Source organism: Entelurus aequoreus, linkage group LG17 (genome assembly GCF_033978785.1).
Source record: "Entelurus aequoreus isolate RoL-2023_Sb linkage group LG17, RoL_Eaeq_v1.1, whole genome shotgun sequence".
Lineage (NCBI taxonomy): Eukaryota > Metazoa > Chordata > Actinopteri > Syngnathiformes > Syngnathidae > Entelurus > Entelurus aequoreus.
The window spans coordinates 5,306,819-5,333,777 of record NC_084747.1 but is presented as its reverse complement, the minus strand read 5'-3'; the positions used below and the strand labels follow the sequence as shown (position 1 = coordinate 5,333,777).

Sequence of the window (26,959 nt, the reverse complement as noted above, 5' to 3'; positions counted from 1 at the left end):
GATATTAAATGAGCTCAAATATACCTACAAATGAGGCACAATGATGCAATATGTACATACAGATAGCCTAAATAGCATGTTAGCTTGCTGTCATGCACTGACCAAATATGCCTGATTAACACTCCAACAAGTCAATAACATCAACAAAGCTCACCTTTGTGAATTCACGCACAGCATGAAACTTTTGGTGGACAAAATGAGACAAAGTAGGAGTGGAAGATTTTACATGTAAACAAACTGTTGCATCACAGTCCGCACTATGGTGAGTTCAAGAACCGCCGAAATTAGTAGGACAAACGATGTTCACCAAATACTCTCATCAGTGAAGCTTACACACAAACATATTAAACAGTGGGCTTTCTAACAATTGGGAATTTTTGTGTCATGTTTGTCCTCAAACAAAAAACATCCTAAAGCAAAAAAAATATTTTTTCCCCATCTTTTTCCATTTTCCATCCTGTTTTAAAAATGCTCATGGGAGCCACTAGGGCAGCACTAGAGAGCCGCATGCGGCTCGAGAGCCGCGGGTTGCTGACCCCTGGGTTAGGTGAACAGTCCTTTGGGCTGAGTGATTATGTGTGTTGTGTAGGTGTTTGAATTGTATTGGCGGGTTATATGGACGGGAGCTAGGAGCTAGGAGCTAGGAGCTAGCATAACAAACACCTAGGTGTTTTTATGCGGGATTAATTTGTGGCATATTAAATATAAGCCTGGTTGTGTTGTGGCTAATAGAGTATATATATGTCTTGTGTTTATTTACTGTTGTCGTCATTCCCAGCTGAATATCAGGTCCCACCCGCCTCTCACAGCATCTTCCCTATCTGAATCGCTTCCACTCCCCACTAGTCCTTCACTTGCACTTTCCTCATCCACAAATCTTTCATCCTCGCTCAAATTAATGGGGAAATCGTCGCTTTCTCGGTCCGAATCGCTCTCACTTCTGGCCGCCATCACTGTAAACAATAGGGAACTTTGCGGAAATGTTCAACTGATAGGGTAGGGGCAAAGCTTTTTTTTTGTCAGATACCAAAAGTTGCGAACTTTATCGTCGTTGTTCTCTACTAAATCCTTTCAGCAAAAATATGGCAATATCGCAAAATGATCAAGTATGACACATAGAATAGATCTGCTATCCCCGTTTAATATTTAAAAAATTCATTTCAGTAGACCTTTAATTTGCCCAGGTCTGATTTATAACTTACTGCAACATGTTTTCTTTAGTTGGAAGTGAAATTCTTATCTGCAAAAATGTGCACGTTTCCACTGACACAGATGACAGCGCATTATATGAATGTTCTTTTTCCAAGTTTGTGAGTAAACATTGAAGAGTTGTGCTGCCTGGTCAGACGCCATTTCACTTTTTTACCGTGTGTATTTTGAGTGCAGGTCATGTGACTGCCAGGCTCTCTTTGATAAGGTAAATTTAGTCAAACATAACTGGTTGGATTGGTAAAACCGAGTCATGTCCCAGCAGATACAAAACATTCAAACAACGCTGAGAACTTGTTGAATTAGGTCCTGACGTTGAGCAACTCAAACCTAAAGTTGAAACAACATGCTTTTTGATGACTTTTAATCAATGTTGGTGTGGAAGTCGCGTCCTAGCGAGTGCCGCTGATCACACACTTTCACCAGAGTCTGCCGTTCAGAGTTGAACAAGGTTTATTAACCATCAATATATTTTGCTGTCTGGACTTTTCAGTCTGTCGTCTTCCCCTCCAACCCTCCAACCCTCCTCCTCCTTGTCATGACTGGGTCTATGGCGTGGTTTGTTCTCCCAGAAGGCAATGGAAAATTGGCGCGTGCAAGACGTGAATTTAAATACATTTTTAATTCTAACTAAAAAAAGTACAAACAAAAGGCGCTCACAGCGGAGATAACAAACTTGGCAATAAACACAAAACTTGCACAATGGCAGAAACTATGATCAATGAAACAAAAACACTGACTGTAGCATTAATAAACAAAAAACTTACTTTGACAAGAAAAGGGCATGGATCGTAATGGTGTGTAGAGAGTGTGTCAAGAGTGATGTCGCCAGGCCGACTGCCTGGCAACAATGGCCTTAAATACTAGTGACATGATTAGTGAAAACGTGAGACAGGTGCGTGACATGAGGATGTGAACCAGGTGAAACTAATGGTTACTATGGTGACAAAGCAAGGGAGTGAAGACAAGAACTAAAAAGTGTCCAAAAACCAAGCAAAACAAAAACATGATCAACACAGACATGACAGAGCCCCCCCCTTACGGACAGATCCCAGATGTCCAAAAAAAACAGGATCAAGAGTCATGGGAGGGCGGGAGGGGGACATGGCGGTGGGTCGCCAGGCCAAGTGGCCCCGAATCCACCGGTGCAGAGTCAGGTGGCGGCGACGCGTAGAGCGCCGCTGTACCAGGCGAGGTGGGCGACCTGGGAATGGCCATATCCATGGCCGACGAGGAGATCGGCGCACTTGGCGTGGCGGACGACCAGGTAGTGGCCACATTCGTGGCCGACGAGGAGGCAGGCGCGTCGTCGTCGTTGCAGGCGTGGAAGCAGCCGATGACGCAGGTGCAGCAGACGAAGCAGGCAGCGAAGCTCGGCGTGGTGCGTCAGGTGGAGAGTCTCGGCGTGGCGGGTCTTGGCGAGGGTCTTGGTCTTGGTCTTGGCGTGGGGGGTCTTGGTCTTGGTCTTGGCGTGGGTCTTGGTCTTGGTGGGGGTCTTGGTCTTGGCGGGGGTCTTGGCGGGGGTCTTGGTCTTGGCGTGGGGGGTCTTGGTCTTGGTCTTGGCGGGGGTCTTGGTCTTGGTCTTGGCTTGGGTCTTGGTCTTGGTCTTGGCTGGGGTCTTGGCGTGGGGGGTCTTGGTCTTGACTGGGGTCTTGGTCTTGGCGTGGGGGGTCTTGGTCTTGGCGTGGGTCTTGGTCTTGGTGTGGAGCTGGTACCGGAGCTTGCCATCGTGGAGCTGGTACCGGAGCTCGGCGTGGTGGGTCTTGGCGTGGTGGAGCTGGTGCTGCGACGGGTGCCAGCCGTGGTGCTGCGACGGGTGTCAGCCGTGGTGCTGCGACGGGTGCCAGCCGTGGCGCTGCGACGGGTGGCTTTTGGCGTCGTGGAGCTGGTACCGGAGCTTGGCGTGGTGCTGCTACCGGCAGCACTGGAGCTAGCCTTGGACTTGGTGCTGATACAGGTGCTAGCTGTGGCTTCGGTGGAGGTGGCCTAGCTGGGGGTTGCGGCTTAGCCGGCCGAAAAACCGGTGGCGGCGGCCGTGTTGGAGGCTGTGGCTTGGCGGGCCAAAAGACTGGTGGTGGCGGCCGTGCTGGAGGCTGTGGCTTGGCATGGTGATGCTGAGCCACCCCACCTGAAAAGTTCCCAGCCCTAGCCCCCCCCTCAAGGAGCGGATACCAGACGCGCTCCCCGCTGTCTGGAACCGTTTTTTGGGGTGGGTGGAGGGAGGTCAGGAGGGGGGTAAAATCCTCCCCTATAAATTGTCCAAAATGTCTTTCTTTTTGTACCTGGGATTGAGTGGGTGAAAAAAAAAAGTTTTGTGACTTGGGCGTGGCTTGAGTCCTGGGGGGCGGGGCATGAAAACTGGGTGACTGTGATTGACAGGATCTGATTTCTAAAAACATGTCTTGGTAATATTTAATCATGGATTTAGAGTCTTTCGTTGGATGTGGCTGACAAGAAAAAGAGTTCAGGGGAAAAAAATCCATGACTTCACCCACTGGCAGCGGCGTGACGTCGTCCTGGGGAAGCCGGGCTGGCTGCAGCTCGTTTCCGCCTGGAGGGGGAGGAGCTCGCGGGAACGATGCGTCCTTTCCACTGCTTGTGGAAGCCCTCCCTGACGTCCCTCGTCGGGAGCGGCGCTTCCGGGACTGCGGTGACACAGCGCCATCCTCGGACCAAATGGAGTCTCTGTACTCCACGGAGGAGTAGCGCAGTGTTTCCTCCTCCATGGCGCGGAGGACCTCCCACGCTGCTTCGTCCAAAACGTCCAATTTTCTTGCGGGAGAACTTTTATGCTGGCGACATACTGTCATGACTGGGTCTATGGCATGGTTTGTTCTCCCAGAAGGCAATGGAAAATTGGCGCGTGCAAGACGTGAATTTAAATACATTTTTAATTCTAACTAAAAAAAGTACAAACAAAAGGCGCTCACAGCGGAGATAACAAACTTGGCAATAAACACAAAACTTGCACAATGGCAGAAACTATGATCAATGAAACAAAAACACTGACTGTAGCATTAATAAACAAAAAACTTACTTTGACAAGAAAAGGGCATGGATCGTAATGGTGTGTAGAGAGTGTGTCAAGAGTGATGTCGCCAGGCCGACTGCCTGGCAACAATGGCCTTAAATACTAGTGACATGATTAGTGAAAACGTGAGACAGGTGCGTGACATGAGGATGTGAACCAGGTGAAACTAATGGTTACTATGGTGACAAAGCAAGGGAGTGAAGACAAGAACTAAAAAGTGTCCAAAAACCAAGCAAAACAAAAACATGATCAACACAGACATGACACTCCTGCTGTTCCCGACCGCTACTGTTAAAGACAACAGGTGGTTAGACAACTCGTACCACCTGGGAAATCTAATCACCTGCCAGCTGTGTCTCGCCGTCAACACTGCCACGCCCCCGTCTGACATACTTGCCAACCCTCCCGATTTTTCCGAGAGACTCCCGAATTTCAGTGCCCCTCCCGAAAATCTCCCGGGGCAACCATTCTCCCGAATTTCTCCCAAATTTTCAACCAGACAACAATACTAAGGGTGTGCCATGATGGCACTGCCTTTAGCGTCCTCTACAACCTGCTTTTTCAACCTACAAACAGCGTGCCGGCCCAGCCGCATGTTGTATGCGGCTTCTGCGTACACACAAAAGTGACTGCAAGACATACTTGATCAACAGCCATACAGGTCACACTGAGGGTGGAGGTATAAACAACTTTAACACTGTTACAAATATACGCCACACTTGGAACTCATAGCCATACAAGAATGACAAACACATTTCGGGAGAACATCCGCACCGTAACACAACATAAACACAACAGAACAAATACCCAGAACCCCTTGCATCCCTAACTCTTCCGGGCTACAATATACACCCCCGCTACCACCAAAACCCCGCCCCCCCCAACCCCCCACACCTCAACCCCCCCAATCTCCCGAATTCGAAGGTCTCAAGGTTGGCAAGTATGCCGTCTGATGGTGCTCTGTCTTCAGCTCCATGGACAGAGGCGGTGATCTTTGCTCCTGCAGGCGCGCTGATCACTCCCTCCCTCCACAGTTGGGTTCTGACACTGATTTGACCATTGAATTTTGGTAACCGTTCAACAATTTGCTCACGCGTTTGTTGACAAAGTGGTGACCCTTGCCCCGTCCTTGTCTGTGAATGACTGAGCATTTCATGGAATCTGCTTTTATACCCAATCATGGCACCCACCTGTTCCCAATTAGCCTGTCCACCTGTGGGATTTTCCAAATGATAACAAAGTTTTCCAGTTCAAACATTAAGTATCTTGTCTCTGCAGTCTATTCAATTGAATATAAGTTGAAAAGGATTTGCAAATCATTCTATTGTGTTTGTATTTACCATTTACACAATGTGCCAACTTCACTGGTTTTGGGGTTTGTATGTTTGTGGATAAAAAGGATGAGAAAGAGAGGATAGGATAGGATAGGTCTTCATTGTTATTGCACTAGTACAACGAAACTTTGTTTTCAGCACAAACCTGTTCAAGATTAGACAAACAAACAGTGTACAGGGTTACAGAACAGGAACGCTGATGGGTCGCCACAAGGCGCCCCGTAAAAGATGGGGAAAAAGGTAAAACGCTGGGGAAGGATGAGTAAAAAAATACAATCTAGACTGGGCTTCTAAGTTGGCCCAGTCTGGAGTGGGAAAAAAACCTCTTTAGCAAAGTACATATACATATTACAACATACATCTCGAGAAGGGAAGGGAGTGCGGGGTCATGGTGGCAGGCCGCAGCTCTCAGGCGCTGACCATCCTTTCATCACCCCCTATGGGATTTGCGTCAAGGCCGTTGGATTGTGGGGTGTGGGGTATGTATGTGTGTGGCGTATATTTTTGTGGATGCATGTTTGTGTGTAAGCCTGCAGTGTGTCTCTGTTCCGCGGCCTTAATGTCGTGCAGCCGCTAAGTCCAAAGTCAACAACAACAGGTGTGTGTCCATGAGAGACAAGAAGGGAGTTTGTTGTGTCTTCACTGTCCTTTGGGAGAGTCTCCAAGCCAGGGAAACAATCCAAGTTAGAAGGTTTTGTATACGAGTGAAAATAAAATTTGCTTGTCTATGACTGGTCCTAAAAAAAAAAAAAAAAGGGAAAGAGAGATACTTTTATTTCTCTGAAATCTCAACTACTATCACTAAACAACGTGTCTGCCATGATCCGTTATGACTGTTTTGGTTTTGTGTCATGTTTTCCTGTGTTTTCATCAACCACATTTCAGTTTGGTCCATCCGCCCTCAAGCTTCGCATGTGCGTGACCTTAAAGACTCATTAGACATGCATGGGACTGTGTGTGTGTGTGTGTGTGTGTGTGTGTGTGTGTATGGGTAAGTGTGTTACAACACACCTTGTGGGCAGCTGCTGAGGTGCTCCCTCCTCCACTACTTTCTACTTTAGTCACCCTGATGTACAGTGAGCCAGCAGTCAGTTTGCAGGCAAACATTTGCTGCTTTTTAAAACCACATCAATCATCCGGGACTTTTTCTTTTTCTTTTTTTTTCTCGAATGTGGTGTCTCCCACTGTGTCTTATTTTAGAATGCATCACGTCTGCGCTAACCACAACATTAGGCACACTCGTACAAAAGCCATACCCACCATTGTGCCTTTTTGAAATGAAAAATGTTCATATCAAAGTCGTATTCCTTTAACCATGAATTGAATAGAAAGAATGAATTATATAATCAACAATGTTTATCAGGTGGTAACTTAACCGTCACTGAAAAGTAACAATGTCTTTGTAAGGGCAGAACTCTTGTTTTAATTATTAGCTACATAATAAATGGTTCTATAAATATTGGATAACATTATTAAGTATTTTTATTTAATGTATTTAAAGGCCTACTGACTTTTAAAAAAAAATTTAAACGGGGATAGCAGATCCATTCTATGTGTCATACTTGATCATTTCGCGATATTGCCATATTTTTGCTGAAAGGATTTAGTAGAGAACATCGACGATAAAGTTCGCAACTTTTGGTCGCTGATAAAAAAAAAGCCTTGCCTGTACCGGAAGTAGCGTGACGTCGCAGGTTGAAAGGCTCCTCACATTTCCCCATTGTTTACACCAGCAGCGAGAGCGTTTCGGGCCGAGAAAGCGACGATTACCCCATTAATTTGAGCCAGGATGAAAGATTCGTAGATGAGGAACGTGAGAGTGAAGGACTAGAGTGCAGTGCAGGACGTATCTTTTTTCGCTCTGACCGTAACTTAGGTACAAGCTGGCTCATTGGATTCCACACTTTCTCCTTTTTCTATTGTGGATCACGGATTTATATTTTAAACCACCTCGGATACTATATCCTCTTGAAAATGAGAGTAGAGAACGCGAAATGGACATTCACAGTGACTTTTATCTCCACGACAATACATCGGCGAAACACTTTAGCTACGGAGCTAACGTGATAGCATCGTGCTTAACTGCAGATAGAAACAAAAGAAATAAACCCCTGACTGGAAGGATAGACAGAAAATCAACAATGCTATTAAACCATGGACATGTAAATACACGGTTAATGCTTTCCAGCTTGGTGAAGCTTAACAATGCTGTTGCTAACGACGCCATTGAAGCTAACTTAGCAACGGGACCTCACAGAGCTATGCTAAAAACATTAGCTATCCACCTACGCCAGCCAGCCCTCATCTGCTCATCAACACCCGTGCTCACCTGCGTTCCAGCGACCGACGGAGCGACGAAGGACTTCACCCGATCATAGATGCGGTCGGCGGCTAGCGTCGGATAGCGCGTCTGCTATCCAAGTCAAAGTCCTCCTAGTTGTGTTGCTGCAGCCAGCCGCTAATACACCGATCCCACCTACAACTTTCTTCTTTGCAGTCTCCATTGTTCATTAAACAAATTGCAAAAGATTCGCCAACACAGATGTCCAGAATACTGTGGAATTTTGCGATGAAAACAGAGCGGTTTGTATTGTGATACAATGTGTCCCAATACTTCCGCTTCAACCATTGACGTCACGCGCATACGTCATCATACATAGACGTTTTCAACCGGAAGTTTCGCGGGAAATTTAAAATGTCACTTTATAAGTTAACCCGGCCGTATTGGCATGTGTTGCAATGTTAAGATTTCATCATTGATATATAAACTATCAGACTGCGTGGTCGCTAGTAGTGGCTTTCAGTAGGCCTTTAAAAATAACAATGTCTTGGTAAGGGCCGAACTCTTTTTTAAATTATTAGCTACATAATAAATGGTTCTATAAATATTGGATAACATTATTAAGTATTTTTATTTAAAGTATTTAATAGGGGTGTCCCAATACAAGTGTACAAAGATAAGACCTTCTGGAGGAAAGTTCTGTGGTAGTATTTTTTTCTCCATATTTTAACCTTTTAAAATGTTTAGTTTTATATTTTTAGGGACCGAGTCCCTTTGGGCCAGAGGACCCTATTGTATTTCTAGCGTTTTATTATTATACCGCCGTCTCTTTGAGCTGTAATTTGACCCCCTTAACATCTCTTCAAAACTCACCAAATTGGACACACACATCAGGACTGGCGAACATTGCGATCTAATCAAAAAACCAAACCCCAAAACTCAAAATTGCGCTCTATCGCCCTCTAGGAAGAAAACCCAGACAAAACTGCCTGTAACTCCCAGTAGGAATGTCGTAGAGACATGAAGCAAAAACCTCTATGTAGGTCTCACTTAGACCTATATTTCATACACTGACAACCCCCAGCAAAAATCAACAGGAAGTTGTCAATTCCCCCATCAAAACAAAAGTTGTGTAAAAACAGTCACCTTTTTTCAAACATTATCTCCTCTGGCCGCGTTTGTCGTGTCGGCTTCAAATTAGCACAGGAGAGAGATTGAACCCTTCTGATTAAAAGTTGATGAAAGAGTTTTAATTACTGCTCCGGTTTGGATTTTATGAGCCCTCAAAGTCGGTCCCGTCCATCGCTGCTTACAGCTTTAATTAAGTATTTTTGTTTAAAGTATTTAATAGGGGTGTCCCAATACAATTGTACAAAGATAGGACCTTCTGGAGGAAAGTTCTGTGGTAGTATTTTTTTCCCCATATTTTAACCTTTTAAAATGTTTAGTTTTATATTTTTAGGGAACGAGTCCCTTTGGGACAGAGGACCCTATTGTATTTCTAGCGTTTTATTATTATACCGCCGCCTCTTTGAGCTGTAATTTGACCCCCTTAACATGCTTCAAAACTCACCAAATTGGACACACACATCAGGACTGGCGATCTAATCAAAAAACCAAACCCCAAAACTCAAAATTGTGCTCTAGCGCCCCCTAGGAAGAAAACACAGACAAAACTGCCTGTAACTCCCAGTAGGAATGTCGTAGAGACATGAAACAAAAACCTCTATGTAAGTCTCACTTAGACCTATATTTCATACACTGACAACCCCCAGCAAAAATTAACAGGAAGTTGGCAATTCCCCCATCAAAACAAAAGTCACCTTTTTTCAAACATTATCTCCTCTGGCCGCGTTTGTCGTGTCGGCTTCAAATTAGCACAGGAGAGAGATTGAACCCTTCTGATTAAAAGTTGATGAAAGAGTTTTAATTACTGCTCCGGTTTGGATTTTATGAGCCCTAAAAGTCGGTCCCGTCCATCGCTGCTTGCAGCTTTAATTAAGTATTTTTGTTTAAAGTATTTAATAGGGGTGCCCCAATACAATTGTACAAAGATAAGACCTTCTGGAGGAAAGTTCTGTGATAGTATTTTTTTCCCCATATTTTAACCTTTTAAAATGTTTAGTTTTATATTTTTAGGGACCGAGTCCCTTTGGGACAGAGGACCCTATTGTATTTCTAGCGTTTTATTATTATACCGCCGCCTCTTTGAGCTGTAATTTGACCCCCTTAACATGCTTCAAAACTCACCAAATTGGACACACACATCAGGACTGGCGATCTAATCAAAAAACCAAACCCCAAAACTCAAAATTGCGCTCTAGCGCCCCCTAGGAAGAAAACACAGACAAAACTGCCTGTAACTCTCAGTAGGAATGTCGTAGAGACATGAAACAAAAACCACTATGTAGGTCTCACTTAGACCTAGATTTCATACACTGACAACCCCCAGCAAAAATCAACAGGAAGTTTGCAATTCCCCCATCAAAACAAAAGTCACCTTTTTTCAAACATTATCTCCTCTGGCCGCGTTTGTCGTGTCGGCTTCAAATTAGCACAGGAGAGAGATTGAACCCTTCTGATTAAAAGTTGATGAAAGAGTTTTAATTACTGCTCCGGTTTGGATTTTATGAACCCTCAAAGTCGGTCCCGTCCATCGCTGCTTGCAGCTTTAATTAAGTATTTTTGTTTAAAGTATTTAATAGGGGTGTCCCAATACAATTGTACAAAGATAAGACCTTCTGGAGGAAAGTTCTGTGGTAGTATTTTTTTCTCCATATTTTAACCTTTTAAAATGTTTAGTTTTATATTTTTAGGGACCGAGTCCCTTTGGGACAGAGGACCCTATTGTATTTCTAGCGTTTTATTATTATACAGCCGTCTCTTTGAGCTGTAATTTGACCCCCTTAACATGCTTCAAAACTCACCAAATTGGACACACACATCAGGACTGGCGATCTAATCAAAAAACCAAACCCCAAAACTCAAAATTGCGCTCTAGCGCCCCCTAGGAAGAAAACACAGACAAAACTGCCTGTAACTCCCAGTAGGAATGTCGTAGAGACATGGAAAAAAAACCTCTATGTAGGTCTCACTTAGACCTATATTTCATACACTGACAACCCCCAGCAAAAATCAACAGGAAGTTGGCAATTCCCCCATCAAAACAAAAGTCACCTTTTTTCAAACATTATCTCCTCTGGCCGCGTTTGTCGTGTCGGCTTCAAATTAGCACAGGAGAGAGATTGAACCCTTCTGATTAAAAGTTGATGAAAGAGTTTTAATTACTGCTCCGGTTTGGATTTTATGAGCCCTCAAAGTCGGTCCCGTCCATCGCTGCTCGCAGCTTTAATTTCTTTATATTTTCCTACATATTTTTTGGTCTTAGAACAAATAATATTTTGTGTTATTTAAAATATTAATATTTGTAAATACTGGTTTCCATTTAAAAAGGGAAAAACTATTGTAATGGCGAATGTGGCTCAGACATTAGATTGGTAAAACCTTTCCAGCTGATGTTGTCCAAAGCGTTATAAAGGACTCGGACCACATATGTTCTGTCTCTGTGTCCCAGGGGAAGCTGGTCAAGTACTTCAGCCGCCAGCTGTCCTGCAAGTGCAAAGTGGCCTTAGAGGAGCGATGCGCCGAGCTGGAGGACTTCCCTCGCCTTGGCCACTGGTTCCGCATCGTCAACCTGAGGAAAGAGGTCACGCAGGTGAGTCAAACCAGGGTCAGGTGGCCAACAGGAAGTTGGTTTCTATAGTAAATGTTTAAACATATGATTTGTTTGGTACATTTACAGTGTTTCAGTTTTCTGCTTTAAATTGTGAATGATTTGGCTTTTTTAATAGCAACATAAACATAAAGTGGTTCGATGCAGTGCAGCTGTCAATCCAGCAGAGGCCGCTGTCTCACTAGTTATTCCGGCAAGATTTCACAAGCTTTTTCTTTATTTTTCTGTGTAATGGTCTAATATTTTTTGTGGTTTGAAGAATATGTCGAGGGCCAAAATAAATGGGACACTTTTTAACATCCTTGCACTATACTCTAAGTACACAGGTGTCAAACTCAAGGCCCGGGGGCCGGATCTGGCTCGCGACATCGTTTTATCTGGGCCGCAAACACCTGGAAATGATATGTGTCAATAAAGTACTTAATATGTTCTCACTAAATGTAATGTATTTTTTTTTTCATTTTGACAGAAAAAATATATGTACTGCTTGAAATTGCACACCTTTTTAAACTTTAGTAGTAGCCAATATTGCAACATACACTACCGTTCAAAAGTTTGGGGTCACCCAAACAATTTTGTGGAATAGCCTTCATTTCTAAGAACAAGAATAGACTGTCGAGTTTCAGATGAAAGTTCTCTTTTTCTGGCCATTTTGAGCGTTTAATTGACCCCACAAATGTGATGCTCCAGAAACTCAATCTGCTGAAAGGAAGGCCAGTTTTGTAGCTTCTGTAACGAGCTAAACTGTTTTCAGATGTGTGAACATGATTGCACCAGGGTTTTCTAATCATCAATTAGCCTTCTGAGCCAATGAGAAAACACATTGTACCATTAGAACACTGGAGTGATAGTTGCTGGAAATGGGCCTCTATACACCTATGTAGATATTGCACCAAAAACCAGACATTTGCAGCTAGAATAGTCATTTACCACATTAGCAATGTATAGAGTGTATTTCTTTAAAGTTAAGACTAGTTTAAAGTTATCTTCATTGAAAAGTACAGTGCTTTTCCTTCAAAAATAAGGACATTTCAATGTGACCCCAAACTTTTGAACGGTAGTGTATATTATCATACTTTCCAAACATGTTTTGGTCAAAATAAAAATACTTAACTTTACAGCAAACTACCCATCAAATTGATAAAAATGACGTTCTTTACAGCTTATTACTGTAAATTGAAATAAAACTACTGCTGTTTTTTGCGTTAAAATTATGTTGACTGAGCTACCAGTTTTTGACTGTAAAACCTACAGTTGTTGTTTTTAACGGTGTATTACTGTAAATGGAAAGACGGTACATTTGTTTGTACGGTAGAAAAACTGGCAGCTAAGTTGCCAGAATAAAAAAAAGAACTCGTACTGTGTGGAGGACTCGTACCTCCGGGTTCCTCGGACCACCAATGACGGACATGACAGAGATTTTGTTTATTTTGCAATAAACTCTTCTTTTCTTGGCCTTCTGCTTTTCAGCACTTGCCTCTGGTGACAGAAGCGCTCTTTGGGTTGCTTTTTAGCCTTCCGCGTCTCCGTCTCCGTCTCGCTCGTGGTCCGGTTCGTTCTCGGGTTCTCTCTCTCTCTCATCAGCTCCAACTTCTCCCACCACGTCCTTCTCGGCTGCTGTCCTTTTGTAGAGTGACAGGTGATCAGACAACTGCGCCCAGGTGGGCCATCTACGCACCTGTCGCTGATCTCGGAGCCGGCCCCGGCACACCCCGCCTCGCTGCAGGGCTGCAGGCCACGCCTCCTCACATACTGTTTTCCCATTAACAATATAATGTTGTAAAAACCAATTTAACAAAAAAATTCTGGCAACTAAGCTGCCAGCTTTTTTTTGTAAAAACCTCCCAAAAATCAGTGGTACTGTTTTACCATTTACCATAAAATATTGTAAAAAAACCCCCAAAAAACCCCACTATGTTTTACAGGAAAATTTTGTAAACGTAAAGCTTTTACTGTAAAATCGACAGTCTACTTAAAAATATTTATATAATTAATAATGAAATCCAGAGGCAAATTCATACATTATTTTCTGTAACAAGCGGCCCTCTGATGGCAGCCATAACTGCCTTGTGGCCCTCAATGAAAATGGGTTTGACATCCCTGCTCCAGTACAATAAATTGTCCTGGTTCGTGACACGTGTTTATGGTGGAGTCTAAGAATGAGAACATTTTACGACTCCTTTTCCAAAATGATTAACCCCCTTCTTCCGCTCATGCAAGATCCACCCAGGAATGGGGCCCTAAGAATCCCTTCCCTACTGTAAATATCCTCCAATAAACACACAAGGTTGGTCTTTTTATTTTCTAGAACTCATTTACAAACGGTACAACTATAAGCTACGAGGGGCTAGCAGTTACACAGCAGCTAAGCACACAATAGCACACAAGCTAGACATAAGTAATAAGTGTCCTTATTTCAACAATATTGCAGTCTAAAACAGCCCATTTGTCAATATAAACAAATACCAAATAATTATAGTTGCGTATTACTTAAACGTACGACGTCTCTGTAAGGCAGAAGCATATCCAGTAACAAATGTGTCCGCATCATTCAATTCACTGCGTCATGAACTTGACTTAATGAATTTCTGTGGCCACGAGGTGTCGCCAGAAAAATCAATTACCGCTTATATCAATTACCCGATATATGCGTTAAAATGTAATATCGGAAATTATCGGTATCGTTTTTTTTATTATCGGTATCGTTTTTTTTGTTTTTTTTTAAATTAAATCAACATAAAAAACACAAGATACACTTACAATTAGTGCACCAACCCAAAAAACCTCCCTCCCCCATTTACACTCATTCACACAAAAGGGTTGTTTCTTTCTGTTATTAATATTCTGGTTCCTACATTATATATCAATATATATCAATACAGTCTGCAAGGGATACAGTCCGTAAGCACACATGATTGTGCGTGCTGCTGCTCCACTAATAGTACTAACCTTTAACAGTTAATTTTACTCATTTTCATTCATTACTAGTTTCTATGTAACTGTTTTTATATTGTTGTACTTTCTTTTTTATTCAAGAAAATGTTTTTAATTTATTTATCTTATTTTACTAATTTTTTTAAAAAGTACCTTATCTTCACCATACCTGGTTGTCCAAATTAGGCATAATAATGTGTTAATTCCACGACTGCATATATCGGTTGATATCGGTATCGGTTGATATCGGTATCGGTAATTAAAGAGTTGGACAATATCGGAATATCGGATATTGGCAAAAAGCCATTATCGGACATCCCTAATTACCACTCCACTTCAACTTGATTTAGTTAATTATGAATTACTTTATGTACATTTGTTGTTTACTACAGTTATTATAAAAGTGTTTGAATAAAACAGTTTACTTAAAGGCCTACTGAAAGCCACTACTAGCGACCACGCAGTCTGATAGTTTATATATCAATGATGAAATCTTAACATTGCAACACATGCCAATACGGCCGGGTTAACTTATGAAGTGCAATTTTAAGTTTCCCGCTAAACTTCCGGTTAAAAACGTCTATGTATGATGACGTATGCGCGTGACGTCAATGGTTGAAACGGAAATATTCGGACACATTGAATTCAATACAAAAAGCTCTGTTTTCATCTCAAAATTCCACAGTATTCTGGACATCTGTGTTGGTGAATCTTTTGCAATTTGTTTAATGAACAATGGAGACTGCAAAGAAGAAAGTTGTAGGTGAGATCAGTGTATTAGCGGCGGACTACAGCAACACAACCAGGAGGACTTTGAGATGGATAGCAGACGCGCTAGCCGGCGACCTCACCTTGACTTCCTCCGTCTCCGGGCCGCCGACCGCATCTATGATCGTCGCTCCGTCGATCGCTGGAACGCAGGTGAGCACGGGTGTTGATGAGCAGATGAGGGCTGGCGTAGGTGGATAGCTAATGTTTTTAGCACAGCTCTGTGAGGTCCCGTTGCTAAGTTAGCTTCGATGGCGTCGTTAGCAACAGCATTGTTAAGCTTCGCCAGCCTGGAAAGCATTAACCGTGTAGTTACATGTCCGTGGTTTAATAGTATTGTTGATTTTCTGTCTATCCTTCCAGTCAGGGGTTTATTTCTTTTGTTTCTATCTGCATTTAAGCCCGATGTGCTATCACGTTAGCTCCGTAGCTAAAGAGCTTCGACGATGTATTGTCGTGGAGATAAAAGTCACTGTGAATGTCCATTTCGCGTTCTCGACTCTCATTTTCAAGAGGATATAGTATCCGAGGTGGTTTAAAATACAAATCCGTGATCCACAATAGAAAAAGGAGAAAGTGTGGAATCCAATGAGCCAGCTTGTACCTAAGTTACGGTCAGAGCGAAAAAAGATACGTCCTGCACTGCACTCTAGTCCTTCACTCTCACGTTCCTCATCCACGAATCTTTCATCCTCGCTCAAATTAATGGGGTAATCGTCGCTTTCTCGGCCCGAATCGCTCTCGCTGCATTGAAAGAAATGGGGAAATGTGAGGAGCCTTTTAACCTGCGACGTCACGCTACTTCCGGTACAGGCAAGGCTTTTTTTTTATCAGCGACCAAAAGTTGCGAACTTTATCGTCGATGTTCTCTACTAAATCCTTTCAGCAAAAATATGGCAATATCGCGAAATGATCAAGTATGACACATAGAATGGATCTGCTGTCCCTGTTTAAATAAAAAAAAATCATTTCAGTAGGCCTTTAAGGCATGGAGTGGGAAATAAATGAGCAACAGCTTGGTCTCTCCCAGCTCAAAAATTCCATATGCGCCCCTGCATTCCACACAACAAAATAACAAATATTTGTATGCATGATTCGTGCTGATATTGAAATATCAGTATCAGATTAAAATAAAAAAACGGTGTATCGTGAGTCAAGATTCCCAGATTTATTGCGATGTCAATACATTGTCGACTGTAATCGTCATTTAGTATAAACAGTAGAAACTGAAAAACAAGGCAGATTAAAAACAGATATTTATAGCATATGTAAAATATACAAAAGTTAAACAAAAATCCAAAAGCAAAAAGACGAGTTAGAGCAGTTTGGTGATTCATTCATAAAAAGGACAGGATTCGCAGAAACAGCCCACCCTCAGCATAAGCTCGTTAGAAGTGGGATTCAAACGTGGACATAGGGCCTTTGACCTCTGGCCATCCTGACATAAAGTGTCATTTTGACAGTACCAGCTTTACTCAATTGGGATCTCCACATACAGTAGAACTAAATAGTTCTTGGTCTTGTCAACTTGAAAGACATTTTGGAAAAGATTCAGGTGAAGGTATGCTCATCATATCAGTCTGGGAATCTTTGCCTTGCTTGGACTTTATCGTACATTTGGAAAGTGCACACAGTTTCTTGGCCATCTTAACAATGGAAGAAGAGTGTAAGCCTTAAAGGCCTACTGAAATGAAATTGTTTTATTTAAACGGGGACAGCAGATCCATTCTATGTGTCATACTTGATCATTTCGTGATATTGCCATATTTTTGCTGAAAGGATTTAGTAGAGAACATCGACGATAACGTTCGCAACTTTTGGTCGCTTATAAAAAAAAAGCCTTGCCTGTACCGGAAGTAGCGTGACGTCACAGGAGGAAGGGCTGCTCACATTTTACCATTGTTTACAATGCAGCGAGAGAGATTCGGACCGAGAAAGCGACGATTACCCCATTAATTTGAGCCAGGATGAAAGATTCGTGGATGAGGAACGTGAGAGTGAAGGACTAGATAGCAGTGCAGGACGTGTCTTTTTTCGCTCTGACCGTAACTTAGGTACAAGGGTTCATTGGATTCCACACTTTTTCCTTTTTCTATTGTGGATCACGGATTTGTATTTTAAACCACCTCGGATACTATATCCTCTTGAAAATGAGAGTCGAGAACGCGAAATGGACATCCACAGTGACTTTTATCTCCACGACAATACATCGGCGAAGCTCTTTAGCTACGGAGCTAACGTGATAGCACATCGGGCTTAAATGCAGATAGAAACAAAAGAAATAAATCCGTGACTGGAAGAATAGACAGAAAATCAACAATACTATTAAACCATGGACATGTAACTACACGGTTAATGCTTTCCAGCTAGGCGAAGCTTAACAATGCTGTTGCTAACGACGCCATTGAAGCTAACTTAGCAACGGGACCTCACAGAGCTATGCTAAAAACATTAGCTATCCACATACGCCAGCCCTCATCTGCTCATCAACACCCGTGCTCACCTGCGTTCCAGCGATCGACGGAGCGACGATCGACGGAGCGACGATCATAGATGCGGTCGGCGGCCCGGAGACGGAGGAAGTCAAGGTGAGGTTGGCGGCTAGCGCATCTGCTATCCATTTCAAAGTCCTCCTGATTGTGTTGCTGTAGTCCGACGCTAATACACCGATCCCACCTACAACTTTCTTCTTTGCAGTCTCCATTGTTCATTAAACAAATTGCAAAAGATTCACCAACACAGATGTCCAGAATACTGTGGAATTTTGAGATGAAAACAGAGCTTTTTTGTATTGGATTCAATGGGGTACCAATACTTCCGTTTCAACTAGGGATGTCCGATAATGGCATTTTGCCGATATCCGATATTCCGATATTGTCCAAATCTTTAATTACCGATACCGATATCAACCGATACCGATATCAACCGATATATACAGTCGTGAAATTAACACATTATTATGTCTAATTTGGACAACCAGGTATGGTGAAGATAAGGTACTTTTAAAAAAAAATTATAAAATAAAATAAGATAAATAAATTAAAAACATTTTCTTGAATAAAAAAGAAAGTAAAACAATATAAAAACAGTTACATAGAAACTAGTAATTAATGAAAATGAGTAACATTAACTGTTAAAGGTTAGTACTATTAGTGGACCAGCAGCACGCACAATCATGTGTGCTTACGGACTGTATCCCTTGCAGACTGTATTGATATATATTGATATATAATGTAGGAACCAGAATATTAATAACAGAAATAAACAACCCTTTTGTGTGAATGAGGAGGGAGGTTTTTTGGGTTGGTGCATTAATTGTAAGTGTATCTTGTGTTTTTTATGTTGATTTAATTAAAAAAAAAAAAAAAAAAGAAAAAAAAGAAAAAAGATACCGATAATAAAAAAACCGATACCGATAATTTCCGATATTACATTTTAGCGCATTTATCGGCCGATAATATCGGCAGGCCGATATATCGGACATCCCTAGTTTCAACGATTGACGTCACGCGCATACGTCATCATACATAGACGTTTTCAACCGGAAGTTTAGCAGGAAATTTAAAATGTCACTTTATAAGTTAACCCGGCCGTATTGGCATGTGTTGCAATGTTAAGATTTCATCATTGATATATAAACTATCAGACTGCGTGGTCGCTAGTAGTGGCTTTCAGTAGGCCTTTAAGTTTGACAGAATATTTAGCAAACCTGCTAAACTATGTCATGTACGAAGACAAGATAAATAAATGTTTATTTCCTGCAACAAGAGAGTGAAACTCCAAAAACGTGAAATTAGCTTTCAGCGAGTACAGAGGCTCACACTTTAAAAGTCCTGTTGTTCTCCAGAATTGGTGCTCAACTTTTGTGTGGCAAATCAATAGTCTTATGCTGAGTGTGTCAGAAGTTAGATGTAAACCCGCACCTACAGGTTAGACCAGGGGTCACCAACGCGGTGCCCGCGGGCACCAGGTAGCCCGTAAGGACCAGGTGAGTAGCCCGCCGGCCTGTTCTAAAAATAGCTGAAATAGCAGCACTTACCAGTGAGCTGCCTCTATTTTTTAAATTGCATTTATTTACTAACAAGCTGGTCTCGCTTTGCCCGACATTTTTAATTCTAAGAGAGACAAAACTCAAATAGAATTTGAAAATCCAAGAAAATATGTTAAAGACTTGGTCTTCACTTGTTTAAATAAATTCATTAATTTTTTCACTTTGCTCCTTATGACTTTCACAAAGACAATTTTAGAGAAAAAATACAACCTTAAAAATGATTTTAGGATTTTTAAACACATATACCTTTTTACCTTTTAAATTCCTTCCTCTTCTTTCCTGACAATTTAAATCAATGTTCAAGTAAAAAAAAAAAAGTATTGTAAAGAATAATAAATACATTTTAATTTAATTCTTCATTTTAGCTTCTGTTTTTTCGACGAAGAATATTTGTGAAATATTTCTTCAAACTTATTATGATTAAAATTCAAAAAAATTATTCTGGCAAATCTAGAAAATCTGTAGAATCAAATTTAAATCTTATTTCAAAGTCTTTTGATTTTCTTTTAAAATGTTTGTTCTGGAAAATCTAGAAGAAATAATGATTTGTCTTTGTTAGAAATATAGCTTTGTTTGTTATATATTGTTTGTTATATATTCTAACAAAGTGTAGATTGGATTTTAACCTATTTAAAACATTTCATCAAAATTCTAAAATTAATCTTAATCAGGAAAAATTACTAATGATGTTCCATAAATTCTTTTTTAAAGTTTTTCTCTTCTTTTTTTTCGGTTAAATTTAGAATTTTAAAGAGTCGAAATTGAAGATAAACTATGTTTCAAAATTAAATTGTCATTTTTTTTCGTGTTTTCTCCTCTTTTAAACCGTTCAATTAAGTGTGAATATCATTCATTATTAATAATAACATAGAGTTAAAGGTAAATTGAGCAAATTGGCTATTTCTGGCAATTTATTTAAGTGTGTATCAAACTGGTAGCCCTTCGCATTAATCACTACCCAAGAAGTAGCTCTAGGTTTCAAAAAGGTTGGTGACCCCTGGGTTAGACAATGAACTGATTGTTGCGCCTTATATGCCTTAGATCAGTGTTTTTCAACCACTGTGCCGCGGCACACTAGTAGATACAGTCTGGTGTGCCGTGGGAGATGATCTAATTTCACCTATTTGGGTTAAAAATATTTTTTGCAAAGCAGTAATTATAATCTGCAAATGATGTGTTGTTGTTGAGTGTCGGTGCTGTCTAGAGCTCGGCAGAGTAACCGTGTAATACTCTTCCATATCAGTAGGTGGCAGCCGGTAGCTAATTGCTTTGTAGATGTCGGAAACAGCGGGAGGCAGCGTACAGGTAAAAAGGTGTTTAATGCTTAAACAAAAAATAAACAAAAGGTGAGTGCCCCTAAGAAAAGGCATTGAAGCTTAGGGAAGGCTGTGCAGAACGAAACTAAAACTGAACTGGCTACAAAGTAAACAAAAACAGAATGCTGGACGACAGCAAAGACTTACTGCGGAGCAAAGACGGCGTCCACAAAGTACATCCGAACATGACATGACAATCAACAATGTACCCACAGAGAAGGATGAAAACATACTGAAATATTCTTGACTGCTAAAACAAAGTAGATGCGGGAAATATCGCTCAAAGGAAGACATGAAACTGCTACAGGAAAATACCAAAAAAAGAGAAAAAGCCACCACAATAGGAGCGCAAGAAAAGAAGTAAAACACTACACACAGGAAAACAGCAATAAACTCCAAATAAGTCAGGGCGTGATGTGACAGGTGGTGACAGTACACCTACTTTGAGACAAGAGCTATAGTGATGCATGCTTGGTTATGGTTTGAATTACTGTCAGCTGAGTTTCGTTTTTTAATGATTTCTCCTGGTGGTGTGCCTCCGCATTTTTTCAATGCAAAAAATGTGCCTTGGCTCAAAAAAGGTTGCAAAACACTGCCTTAGATCAGGGGTGTCAAACTCATTTTAGCTCAGGGGCCGCCTAGAGGAAAATCTGTGCACACGCAGGCCGGACTATTAAAATCATGGCATTTAAAACAAAAAAATAAAGACAACTTCAGATTGTTTTCTTTGTCTTACTTTGGCCAAAAATAGAACAAACACATCCTGAAAATATTACAATAAAAATATAGAAAAAAAGACCAGCAGCGGTAAAGTTTAGATCCATGAAGGAAAGAAGAAAGTGAATGAATGTTTATAACTGAATATATTTACATATGCATAAAAAAATTGTTGTAATTTGTATTTTTTTCTTGAATGATTTCCACGCTGGAAATCACTGAGAGCGGCCCATTCTTTCACAAATGTTTGTCGAAACAGTCTCCGTGCCTAAGTGCTTGATTTGATACACCTGTGGTGTTTGTGTGTTCTGAACAGGACATGAGCCCGGGCGAGGTGACTCTGGAGGGTCTGCTGGACATGAGCGAGCAACAAGTGTGCGAACTCCTTCAAAAGTTCGGCGCCAGCGAGGAGGAATGCGCCCGACTCAACGCCTCGCTGTCCAGCCTCAGCAGGGCCCACCAGCTCGGTAAGATACCCCCAACATGCTCGCGGCTGACCGTCGGCGGCCTAACGTGACAAGAAAAGCACAATATAGAATGTGAGATATAACAGGATCATGCATACATTTGTCATTTGTTTTCAAAACGCTTACAAAAAAAAGTGGGACCCCAAAAAATGTACTGTGGGACCCCATTTGTATGATTTAATACAGAGAGGTTAACGGTAGAATTATTAATTTTAAAGTGTGTCCTTAAAAACACCAGAGCTTGTGTAAGTGTCTCATAATACAACACACTCTTATTTTGTGTATGGGTTGTTTTGAATTATTTTTTTCCCCCATCAAACGCATTAATTGTTGCTGCTGTGACGTCACCAGCCTAATTGTCAGCAATTACCTGCTTTCCATTAGCTGTTGTTTACTTGCCACTCATCTCAACCATATATGCAAATATTTTAAATGTGCCTGAGAGTAATTTTGGATAAAGTTCATTTCTATTCATTTTTTTAATCAACTTATTTTAAAAAAAATTGTATTTATTATTATTAAATTATTTTATTTATTTTTTTAAAAATTTTTTTGGGGCGACTTGTCCAGGGTGTACCCCGCCTTCCGCCCAAATACAGCTGAGATAAGCTCCAGCACCCCACGCGACCCCAAAAGGGACAAGCGGTAGGAAATGGATGGATGGATGGAACTTATTTTTTGGAGTGTTTTTTTCTTCTATTGTTTACACGGCAGTGTGCTGTTCCCCATTAAGCCACTTGGAGGCGACAAACACCATGGTTTGCTTTTAGTTGTTTAGTTTCCTGCTGCCGCAGTGGCGCGATACAACCTTAAGGGGGCAGTGTAAGGCCACTAGTTATGCTCTCAGCTTATAGGTGGGCGATACTGCACATTTTGATACGGACCTGATACCAAGTAAATACAGGATGAGCATCACCCATACTTTTCATTCGAACCTTTTCCAAGAATTTTGAATAATATTATGATTTTTGCCTTTGAACCATTGATGATAATGAAATCAGAATAGAATACATATGTGGGAACAATTTTACAATATATCAATACAACAATATAAGACATTATATTACCCTTTTTACTATTTTTTTGATAGCAAAATAAAGTTAATTGTGCAAAATAACAAAAAATAAATAAATAAATATATATATATATATATATATATATATATATATATATATATATATATATATATATATATATATATATATATATATATATATATATATATATATATATATATTACCTGAGTTTGTTACAATATAAAAATGGAGCGTTAACAACACAACTACAAAACACATATATTTGTGAAAATAAACAATCAACCAAAAATAATGACCATTTACCTCATCAAAATAATATTATACTACCCTTGGTATTGTTGCGTCAGACCAGCTCTTCCTCCCAGAGAATTTAAGTTACTGGTCAATCCCAAGTTCTTTCGATGACATATATGCTGAGTAAGAAGGACCATCAAGACAGAATTGGAATATTTTCAATTTTATTTCCAAAGCTTTAGGAGATCAGCTTAACCAATACATTCATATCGGCTGCTCTAGTTGATCTGGCATTCCACGGTAAAAACCCACTCTTTTCACACACAGAAAGCCCCCATCTCCCCCCTCTCAACACTGATAAGAAACCAATGGGGGGAGGTTTTCACATTCCAAGGTTGAGGCATAAAACAGACAATCTGAAGACAAAGAGAGATTGGTAGAATAAACAAAGGAAAAGTACTAGCTACTCTAAACATGGCTATGTAAAAAGAAAGAACTCTTACACGTATCTGCATCCTTCCACAGTATTGATACTATCTACATTTGAATTGAACCGACCACCTTTACTGTTACCTTTAGCACACCCTGACATGCACGCTGAGCGTAATCCGGCGAATCATTTCGTCTTCTATAAACGCAACGCATTTACGTTGTGGTATCTTTGCTGTTTGCAATACCATTTTCTCTCCATTCTGTGTTTTTTCCCCCCCCCAAACATCTCAACTCCTCTGTGTATTGCCTTCACAGACTCTTTGGCACGCCAAAGCAGAATCCAATTAAGTGAGATAATTAATCAAATTAGTTGAGTTCCAAGTGAGCCATGCCTGCAATCAAGAGTCTTGCTGTCTACCATGGAAAAAAAAAAACTAAATAAGAATAATACTTACGGTTAACCCACCTGCCTCCTGATAATGAGGACTTGCTCGTTAAAATGTTGACGTTATGGCGACCTGCCTGGGGTGGCTAAACGAACCACGGAACTGAGTGATTGATTTCCACACTTGTTATTGTAGCTGTATAGTGATGTGCAAACCCCAAAAGCAGTGAAGTTGTCACGTTGTGTAAATGGCAAATAAAAACAGAATACAACGATTTGCAAATCCTTTTCAAATTATATTCAATTGGATGGACTGCAAAGACAAGATACTTCATGTTCCAACTGGGAAATCTTTAGTTTTTGGCAAATATTAGCTCCTTTGGAATTTGATGCCTGCAACATGTTTCAAAAAAAGCTGGCACAAGTGGCAAAAACGACTGAGAAAGTTGAGGAATGCTCATCAAACACTTATTTGGAACATCCCACAGGTGGACAGGCTAATTGGGAACAGGCGGGTGCCATGATTGGGTATAAAAGCAGCTTCCATGAAATGCTCAGTCATTCACAGACAAGGACGGGGCGAGGGGTCACCACTTTGTGAGCAAATGTGTGAGCAAATTGTCGAACGGTTACCAAAATTCAATGGTCAAATCAGTGTCAGAACCCGACATTGATTAAAAGTCATCAAAAAGCATGTCGTTTCAACTTTAGGCTTGAGTTGCTCAGCGTCAGGACCTACAAACCCCGTTTCCATATGAGTTGGGAAATTGTGTTAGATGTAAATATAAACGGAATACAATGATTTGTAAATCATTTTCAAGCCATATTCAGTTGAATATGCTACAAAGACAACATATTTGATGTTCAAACTCATAAACTTAATTTTTTTTTGCAAATAATAATTAACTTAGAATTTCATGGCTGCAACACGTGACAAAGAAGTTGGGAAATGTCATGTTCACCACTGTGTTACATGGCCTTTCCTTTTAACAACACTCAGTAAAGGTTTGGGAACTGAGGAGACACATTTTTGAAGCTTCTCGGGTGGAATTCTTTCCCATTCTTGCTTGATGTACAGCTTAAGTTGTTCAACAGTCCGGGGGTCTCCCTTCTGCTATTTTAGGCTTCATAATGCGCCACACATTTTCAATGGGAGACAGGTCTGGACTACAGGCAGGCCAGTCTAGTACCCGCACTCTTTTACTATGAAGCCACATTCATGTAACACATGGCATTGTCTTGCTGAAATAAGCAGGGGCGTCCATGGTAACGTTGCTTGGATGGCAACATATGTTGCTCCAAAACCTGTATGTACCTTTCAGCATTAATGGTGCCTTCACAGATGTGTAAGTTACCCATGTCTTGGCCGCTAATACACCCCCATACCATCACACATGCTGGCTTTTCAACTTTGTGCCTAGAACAATCCGGATGGTTCTTTTCCCCTTTGGTCCGGAGGACACGACGTCCACAGTTTCCAAAAAACAATTTGAAATGTGGACTCGTCAGACCACAGAACACTTTCCCACTTTGTATCAGTCCATCTTAGATGAGCTCAGGCCCAGCGAAGCCGACAGCGTTTCTGGGTGTTGTTGATAAACGGTTTTCGCCTTGCATAGGAGAGTTTTAACTTGCACTTACAGATGTAGCGACCAACTGTAGTTACTGACAGTGGGTTTCTGAAGTGTTCCTGAGCCCATGTGGTGATATCCTTTACACACTGATGTCGCTTGTTGATGCAGTACAGCCTGAGGGATGGAAGGTCTCTGGCTTAGCTGCTTACGTGCAGTGATTTCTCCAGATTCTCTGAACCCTTTGATGATATTACGGAGCGTAGATGGTGAAATCCCTAAATTCCTTGCAATAGCTGCTTGAGAAAGGTTTTTCTTAAACTGTTCAACAATTTGCTCACGCATTTGTTGACAAAGTGGTGACCCTCGCCCCATCCTTGTTTGTGAATGACTGAGCATTTCATGGAATCTACTTTTATACCCAATCATGGCACCCACCTGTTCCCAATGAGCCTGTTCACCTGTGGGATGTTCCAAATAAGTGTTTGATGAGCATTCCTCAACTTTATCAGTATTTATTGCCACCTTTCCCAACTTCTTTGTCACGTGTTGCTGGCATCAAATTCTAAAGTTAATGATTATTTGCAAAAAATTTTTATCAGTTTAAACATCAAATATGTTGTCTTTGTAGCATATTCAACTGAATATGGGTTGAAAATGATTTGCAAATCATTGTATTCCGTTTATATTTACATCTAACACAATTTCCCAACTCATATGGAAACAGGGTTTGTAATTCAACAAGTTCTCAGCGTTGTTTTAATGTCTTGTGTCTGCTGGGACGTGACTCGGTTTTACCAATCCAACGTAAGCACGAGTTATGTTTGACTAAATGTACCCTATCAAAGAGAGCCTGGCAGTCAAATACACACTGTAAAAAGTGAAATGACGTCTGACCAGGCAGCACAACTCTTCAATGTTTACCTACAAACTTGGAAAAAGAACATTCATATAATGCGCTGTCATCTGTGTCAGTGGAAACGTGCACATTTTTGCCGATAAGGATTTAAACAGTTTTAGAACAACATTTCTCAACGAGCTATTGCAAGGAATTTAGGGATTTCACCATCTACGGTCAGTTTATCCTAAAAAAGGTTCAGAAAATCTGGAGAAATCACTGCACGTAAGCCATGATATTACGAACCTTCGATCCCTCAGGCGGTACTGCATCAAAAAGTGACATCAGTGTGTAAAGGATATCACCACATGGGCTCAGGAACAACTTCAGAAAACCGCTGTTAGTAACAACAGTTCGTCATTACATCTTTAAGTTGAAGTTAAAACTCTACTGTGCAAAGCGAAAGCCGTTTATCAACAACACCCGGAAACGCTGCCGGCTTTGCTGGGCCCGAGCTCATCTAAGATGGACTGATGCAAAGTGTGAAAGTGTTCTGTGGTCTGACAAGTCCACATTTCAAATTGTTTTTGGGAACTGTGGACGTACAAACAATGAATGGTT

The 26,959-nt window shown here is 41.1% G+C and overlaps 1 protein-coding gene across 2 annotated transcripts in view; it reads left to right on the top strand.

Annotated features, from left to right (window-relative positions):
* Positions 1-26,959, top strand: part of ksr2 (kinase suppressor of ras 2) — a 248,332-nt gene that overhangs the window by 14,737 nt on the left and 206,636 nt on the right. For both annotated transcript variants that reach the window (XM_062024470.1, XM_062024469.1), the window contains exons 2-3: positions 11,430-11,570; positions 21,691-21,841. In XM_062024470.1, the coding sequence (XP_061880454.1) occupies positions 11,430-11,570; positions 21,691-21,841 (292 nt within the window). The remainder of the gene's footprint in view (positions 1-11,429; positions 11,571-21,690; positions 21,842-26,959) is intronic.